At 38.0% G+C, this 8,181-nt stretch overlaps 1 protein-coding gene across 1 annotated transcript; it reads left to right on the top strand.

Annotated features, from left to right (window-relative positions):
• Positions 1 to 619: 619 nt before the first annotated feature.
• On the top strand, positions 620 to 4,259 carry LOC122093093 (HIPL1 protein-like). The gene is made up of 7 exons (XM_042663345.1): positions 620 to 716; positions 840 to 997; positions 1,947 to 2,711; positions 2,808 to 3,024; positions 3,130 to 3,308; positions 3,496 to 3,743; positions 3,837 to 4,259. Exons 1-7 carry the CDS (start codon positions 620 to 622, stop codon positions 4,234 to 4,236), a joined length of 2,064 nt encoding a protein of 687 aa, XP_042519279.1. The 3' UTR covers positions 4,237 to 4,259.
• The last annotated feature ends 3,922 nt before the right edge of the window (positions 4,260 to 8,181 follow it).

The following is an 8,181-nucleotide window of genomic DNA, read 5'->3' as shown; positions in this document are numbered from 1 at the left end:
TTCCAACATTCAGATGTGATGACTTAGTCCACTAAATTCTTTAAATAAAAAATCACTGTAACATAACACAAAAGAGAAACAGCACTTTCATTCCTACTTGTTATTTAATCAGGTAGGTGATATTCAGCCAGACAATTCTTTCTATGGTTTGTCTTCTGTTTCATCTCATGGTTCTTGACCTCCTTGAGAACTGGGGCTCCAAACATTGAATTTCTTTGTAGTTTTCATAAGTCTGTCAATTTTGTAGTCTCCCATTGCATAATAATAACAAAATATATTAAGCCATGTATGGGTGATATGATTCTTTAACTTTCAGAGGAGAGAGAAAGATGATGAGTTGTCTACTTTGTGCAATAGTGGATGAGACTTTCAGAGGAGAGAGAGGGATGATGAGTTGTCTAATTTGTACATTAGTGGATAAGACTTTCAAACTCAGAAAGCAATTGACTTCCCACTAGTCTTGTTCTTCATCTTTCAATCAATTGGATATATATATATATATATATATATAGACAAATGCAATGGTGGGTTGTCTTAGTTTCATGAATCCATCTTGGAGAAGAGAGAAGAGGGACTCCCTTTTGGTTTCTGTTTGTTTCATCTGTGAAGACAGAAAAGGATGGGATTGGGTTGTGTACTTTACATTGTCATCCTCTCTGGTCTATTGCTACTGCTTCCTGGGCTTTCTTCTTCACATCCCTTATGTACTGACTCTAGTGGGTCTCCTTCTTTCTGAACTTGTCTTTGTTAAACTTCTTGTTCTTCCTTGAACATTCTTATTTGATAATGCTTTGTTTGCAATTCTCAACCTGAATTGTGAGTTTCTTTGATTGTAACAGCTGCACCTTTGACTCCAAAGACACCTCTCACCTTCTGCCCTTATAAAGGAAGAATATGTTGTAATTCTACTAAGGATCTTCAACTGGAAACACAGTTTAAGTCGATGAACATTTCAGATTCTGCTTGTGCTTCTATTATGAAATCAATTCTCTGTGCGGTAAGACTTCCAGGCCAAGAAAATCTGACTAGTTATAGCCCATAACATGCCCATGATTTATGCTGTACTTTGTTCTTTGAAATATTTTACAGCTCATTCTGTAGTCTGTACTAAGGAGAAAGTGTCTCTGAGCCTAAGGTGTTTTCTATGCCCTCTGACAGACATTATTATTATTATTTCTTTTTTAATCTTTTTTTCTCTCTCCTCAAAAATAAATATAAAATTACATTGTGAGAGGTGTAGTAGGAAATGCTATAGGTTCAGAGAACACTTCCATCTGTACTAAATATACCATTACTAGATTGCTGATGGAAAAAATTGAACTATGAATCCCAAAGAGCTTCTTGGTTGCATGTTATACTAGGTCTCCAAACTGCCATATAAACTTCATAGGCAAGAGAACCCTGTCCACTTGTGCAGCCACTGCACCAGTGTGCATGTCAAGGGAGGCCATGCGGAGGCATTGAGGGAGGGGGGAGCATGGTCTTTTTGTGCCCGCCTATGTCTGGGCATAGAGACAGGCAAGCGGGCAGGGTTCTTTTCTCCAAAAGATACTAAAATGGAATCTTAGCCATGTAGATATGTAGATTTCATGTATAAATGTTGATTTTTTCACATGTTACCCAATTAAGAATAGCAAATGAAATGTACCATCAACTATCAAATTTCAAACTTATAAGTGGAAACATTAATATCTATGATTCCTTGAAAATTGAAAATCACATACTCCTAGATCATTGTTTAAGGAAGGATCCTAAAAGGTAAAAAGGATCCTTAAAAGCTGAATATGTGATTTAAACAGTTACTATAGTCTTTATGTTTGTTTTTCACAATTTCTATAGTTGGTTGACTTGATATGAAACCAAATAGGGCCCTGGTTATATAGATGCATGTTCTTTCTATATGTTTAAAAACTTCATTGCCTCCTTACAATTTACATGGTTTGCAGACTTGTGACCAATTTTCAGCCGAGCTATTTACAATTGATTCTGGACCTCGGTCAGTTCCTGTCCTATGCGACTCCGCGAATAACTATTGTGGAAAGGTTTGGTCTGCATGCTATAATGTGTCTATGATGAATTCCCCTTTTGTTCCATTGCAAGGAAGTATGGAGGAAGCAGTTAATTCCACTTCTTCCAAACTAACAGATCTATGGAAATCAAAAAGTAAGTTTTGTAAAGCATTTGGAGGAGCATCCAGTACTGATTCAGTATGTTTTGATGGTGAACCAGTTTTACTAAAAACTACTAAAACTGTGCATCCCCCGAGCGGTCTGTGCCTTGAGAAAATTGGGAATGAATCGTACGTTGATATGGTTGGTCATTCTGACGGATCTAACCGTGTCTTCTTATCTGATCAACAAGGTAGAATATGGTTGGCAACTATTCCTAATGTGGAATCTGGGGGAACGTTAGGACCTGATGAACTGATTCTGTTTCTAGATATATCAGACAGAGTTTATGCAACTGACAGGCTAGGAGTAAGGGGCATTGCATTTCATCCAAAATTTATGGAAAATGGCCGGTTCTTTGTTTCATTCAGTTGTGACGAGTCGAAATGGGATCAATGTTCTGGTATGTGTTCATGTAATTCAGATGTGAATTGTGATCCTTCAGAAATTGCTCCTTTTAATGGGGGTTCTCCATGCCAGTATTATAGTGTTATCTCAGAATTCACTGCTAATGGCACTAAGTCACAAGTTTCTTTTTCCTCGGTACGCTTCCTTACACTTCTGATATAATTGGTATAATTCTTGCTAGGGCATCTAATTGATTTCTGTCCTTCTTTACTTTTCATTTTTTTTCTCCAGTCTATAGATGTTAACAAGTTAGAAGTTAGAAGAATATTTACTATGGGGCTTCCATATACTGGTCATCAAGGGAGTCAGATTCTCTTTGGACCCTCAGATGGATATTTGTATTATATGATGGGAGATGGTGGGGGTGTTGGTGATCCTTACAATTTTTCCCAAAACAAGAAATCTTTGCTTGGAAAGATAATGAGGTTTGATGTGGATAACTTTCCAGGTGAGTATCATTAGTAGAAATGTCTTGGGAGCTTGGTTATGTTGATAAAACTGTCTATTTGCTTTGTTGGCCATTCTTTTCACACACTGGCTCTTATATTTCCAGGTCCAACAGAGATAAATGCACTTGGTCTTTGGGGAAACTATTCTATACCCAAAGGTAATCCAGTTTCTGAAGATAATGAATTGAGGCCTGAAATTTGGGCTTTGGGGCTAAGAAATCCTAAGAGATGTTCTTTTGATTCAGAGAGGCCTTCCTATTTTCTCTGTGGAGATATTGGAGAGGTTCGAGGATTACTTTTCTTATACTTCTCTTGACATGATTAAATCTTTTCTGTTCTGTTATATTTTCTTGTGATTTAGAGTTTCAATATATATTATCCGCTACTCTTTTTTTTTGTGCTAGTTCAATGATATATTTATATCTCAGTTTTTGAAGCTCTATTCTGCTTACAACATTAGAATCTTACAGGATAGATATGAAGAGGTGGATCTTATCACAAAGGGTGGAAACTACGGATGGCGTGTTTATGAGGGTCCATATCTTTACAATCCTCAAAGATCACCAGGTGGAAATACTTCTGCCAATTCAATAAATCACATCTTCCCTATAATGGGATATGATCACTCTGCTATAAACAAGAACATATACCCAGAGGGGGCAGCAATTATAGGTGGCTACTTGTATCGGTCCTTGACCGATCCATGCACATATGGAAGGTGAGTTTGAGTGTGTCCTATATCCTTTTTGATTTTATGTTGCTGGTAATCAATGTATCCTTGTTTTCATGCTAAATATCAACTGAGTTTCAGGTACATCTATGCTGATGTCTTTGCTGAAGCTATATGGGTTGGTACTGAAAACCCAGAGAACAGTGGAAACTTCACCAGCAACCAGATTGCATTCAAATGTGCTGATGACTCTCCAATCCAATGTAACTTCATAGAGGGAAGTAGTCTCCTTGCTTTGGGTTATATAAATGCATTTGGTCAGGATAATAGGAAGGATGTTTACATTTTTGCCACCACTGGTGTGTATAGAATTGTTCGTCCAAGTCGGTGCAACTACATGTGCTCCAAGGAAAATGTTTCATCTGTTGCAAGTTCTGGTCCTTCAAATTATTCTTCATTCAGGAGCTCATTTTGGATACAATATTATTATCTGGTGCTTTTGTTCTCTGTATTAATGCTTCTACAGGAGCTTATTTATTGAGCTATAGGTTGTTGTGCTTGTTAGATATGTATGTTCATCAAATCTATTTAAGTATGTTAAATAAAGCTAATTTGCATTATCATTTTATGTGCGATGTGTTGTCCTAAGGTTATAACTTAAAAGTGTTGACAACTATAGACGGTATTCGGGGTATTGTTCATAAAATGATCAATTGCTATCATAATGAATTCATGTCTGTTGGATGCCTTAGGAATGACTTTCCCTGTGACATCAATGCCTCATGTAGAAAACGGGCAAGGAAAACTCAATGAGTGTAACTCCATCAGAGGAATATGTATTATATTGGTGCACGATTGGCATTTATGAAATTTTCTAACGAATTCCACGCAATCCGCTTCCATAGTAGCTCAATAATACCCCATCCTTAATATCTTTTTACCCAACATCTATGCATTCATGTGAGATCTACAAGTGCATTGATGTATCTCTTATATTATAACCTGCACCTGATTTTCATCCACTGATAGTATCTAAATGCCATTATATACCCGCTTGTATAATAAATTGTCTTACAAAATGAATTATGTGGCGCACTTCCCCAAGAACTTCATCTCTCTAGGAGTTGCATTATAGTCTGGGTTGCCCCGGTTGATGTACGAATTGAAGTTCTATATGCCCATAACGCATACAGTATCTTGTCAGCCCAATCATTGTTCTTTATAGCCATCTTTTCTAGGATTCTTGGTGGTTGCTTCGACTACTCCATGGACTTGGGGTGGATAAGGCGAGGATCTATGCCATTGGCTCTTTAGACGGTCACATAACATTTCAACTTCTCCTTTCTTATGGCAATCCATGCCTCTAGATGATGTTTCATGTGATGAACTTAGCCACCTTGGATGCACTATGTTTGGCCTATGATTGTGCCTCCACCCATTTGGTGAAATACTCTAATGTAACAAGGATGTACTCATATCCGTTGGGAGACTTGGGTAACCAATTGCATCTATGCCCAAAGTTGCAAACGCCATGGTAAGAGTATGTAACTCTGAGGGTTGCACATGAATGAGATTAGTATACTTCTGACATTTGTGACATTTCTTCACATATTGGCGCAATCTGCCTCCATGGTGTTCCAGTAGTACCCCCCTAATCATAAGATCTTCTTAGCCAGAATTATGATGTTCATGTGAGGCCCGTATATATCTTAAAAGGAGATGAATGCAAGAAACCTTAAAAAGACATCTTTTGCCCTCTCAAAGGGCATGAGAAATTATCACCAAATTGGCAAAAAGACCCTTATTGTGGGAAAAGGTGCGAACCGGGCCAACTGGGCGTGTCGTTTCACTTTTCTCATGATAGGTTGGCACCAAGAAACGTCGGTGTGGTACCTCTTCATTCACTTAGTCATCGAAAGGGCTTCCCCTCAAGCTAAAAAGCTGCCCACGTTTCTGCATCGCCTCCAAGAAATCTGCGGCCCATTTAATGCCAAGAAATAGATCAAAGAGAGCTGAATCAAGATGAAAAGAGGGATTAATCAGACCAAGAGGCATCTTGACCTAGCATACTCCCACCAACCCTTCAAAGGGTCGATGAGAGTGGGGTGCAAACTGTTATGGCCATAAACAACATGACTCGGGGAGACCAACCATGGCCTACTTAATCTAAGGAATCGAGGACAAAAGCCTGTCAGTTGAGGCAAGAGCTGACCGACTGGTAACATCGAGAAAATCTCAGGAGCCGGGCGACTAGGTCAATACTGTGGAAGACCCCCTGAGCTGAGGGCTCAAAAGAATACTTGCTGAACGGTATGAGCAACTACGTCGAACCCTCCCCCGATCAGCTCAAAGCCCGGAATGACACCATCAAGAAATACTCCCAAGAAGGAAGGCTAATCGAGTCTAGTTCACTTACCATAAGACGCAGACCGAATCCTAATGGGATATCCGTCGGAAGAATGAATCTTCCCTCAAAGGAAGGAAATGTTGGCACGTATTCCAGGACAATGGTTAGTAAAGCTCACTTCCCTAACGGGGATGATCTCTACAAATCCCCACATTCCTTCTCCTGATAAATCTCCTACCGAATTTAGACCCCTACCTACAATAAACTACCAAATCAGGACTCTCCACGCGCAATGTTCATTACCCTCAGCTATAAATATCCAGGTAAACTATCTTTTCCATTCTAATTGGAATTATATGTTTGTGTAGAAGCCTGACTTAGGCATCGGAGTGTCCCTGTCAGATCAACCCGACGTTCACTCTCGTGCTTTTCCTCGTCTTTGCAGGAACCAAATAAGGCCTAGGACGATTTCTAACCGCAGCAGATACCCCACCCCCTTTTTTTTTTTGTGAAAGTACTAATACTAATACCAATTAAGGATGGAAGATGAACTATGAACTTAATGCCTTTTTTTGGTGAACATGTAACTTAAAAGCCAATGGGTAAAGTTAGTAATATGAAATTTTAGTAAAGTTTTTTTCCCATTTCAGATTGGCATTTTAATAATTATCCTTATTAGGTATTCTACCAATTGTAATAACCGGCTTCATGAACAAAATTTGGCTACTGCTGTTTACTGCAACCCCTCCTCGCATTCGAAGAAATGGAACTCAAAGGGTATTTTTATAAATACAAAAACCTAAAACTCAAGTAGGAGGTGAAGGTTGCATTTAGTAGTCATCCGAAAAAATGTTTTCGGCGTTTTTTCGTTTTTCAGGAACAAGCAAATTCTTTTGTTTGGTGTCCATAGTTCGTTTTTTCGTTTTCTTTTAAATGAACTGGGTAAAAAAATGCCAGAGAAATGTTGAAACATTTTGAGTTTTGTTCCAAAACTGAATTGACATAGAAATGGTGAGTTCTGGTTTTGACACGAAATCCATTTTTGGAAAAAAATGACTACCAAACATAGCTGGAGTATTTCACTTCTCTGGCTTTGAGCAACCTGGGTAGTAGCCAACATTTCCTTCCTACCCCCTTACCCCCTCTCACAAAGAAAGGGAAAAATTACATGATTACCCACTTTTAGGTTTCCTTTTCTAAAACTACTCATCAAAAGTTTTAGTTAACAAAAATACCCAAATTTAGGTTTCCTTTTACAAAACTGCCCACTCAAAGTTTTAAGTTAACAAAAATACCTAAAATTGAGTTTAAATTTACAAAACTACTCACTCAAAATTTCAGTTATAAAAAATACTTGATTATATGTGAAATATAAAGAATCACTATTTGTGTAATTTTGTAAACACAAACCTGAGTTTGGATATTTTTGTTAAATCAAACTTGAAGTTGATAGATTTGTAAAGAAAAACTCAAAAGTGAATAATTGCGTAATTTCTCCAAAAAAAAAAAACCCCTTTGTAAGCTTTACAAAGTACAACTGTACAACTACAGTGAACCATAGTTTCAAAAATCGGATCAAATCAATCAAGATTGCATGGTTGGATCGGTAATGGTCCACTGGTACAATACAAGGGGAAAAATGTTCCAAAAAAAAAAAAAACCTTGGTTGAACACATCATTATCATCATCTGTCTTGATTCTGCTATCGTTCGTCCCTCAGGACCCTCACCGGTGAAGCTGATGGCATTCCCTTTGCCAATCTCTAGCAGCCAAATTTCGGTCTCGTCTCAGGTGAGCAAACACTCTTTCTAAAGCTTTTCTTCTAAATTCCCATTCTGTTTTCTCCGACTTGAATGGAGCTGCTTCCTTAGGGTTGCAGTAAATTATCAGATATGAGCATTTCTGGGGTTTCCACGCGTTTTGGCTTCCTAAAATCGAGTAGTTCTGTCAAGGAACAATCTAAAACTCAACTCCTATGTTCAAGAATCGACAGTGGCAATGTAAGTTATTGTTTGATTACGAAAGTATAGTCTAATATTCAGAAATTTAGTTTTTCTTGTTTAATTGTGATATGTACGTTTATGAATGTTTGGAAAGTCTGCACTGTAATTAGGAAAGACGAAAGAAGCAGTAATCCCT

Source organism: Macadamia integrifolia, chromosome 2 (genome assembly GCF_013358625.1).
Source record: "Macadamia integrifolia cultivar HAES 741 chromosome 2, SCU_Mint_v3, whole genome shotgun sequence".
Lineage (NCBI taxonomy): Eukaryota > Viridiplantae > Streptophyta > Magnoliopsida > Proteales > Proteaceae > Macadamia > Macadamia integrifolia.
The sequence above is the reverse complement of the archived record's forward strand: the minus strand, read 5'-3'. Positions and strand labels throughout refer to the sequence as shown.

Coding starts and splice junctions, on each gene's coding strand:
- LOC122093093 (XM_042663345.1), top strand. CDS start 620: ATGGGATTGGGTTGTGTACTTTACATTGTCATCCTCTCTGGTCTATTG. Junction 998..1,946: donor TGAAATCAATTCTCTGTGCG/GTAAGACTTCCA, acceptor CATGGTTTGCAG/ACTTGTGACCAATTTTCAGC. Junction 2,712..2,807: donor CACAAGTTTCTTTTTCCTCG/GTACGCTTCCTT, acceptor TTTTTTCTCCAG/TCTATAGATGTTAACAAGTT.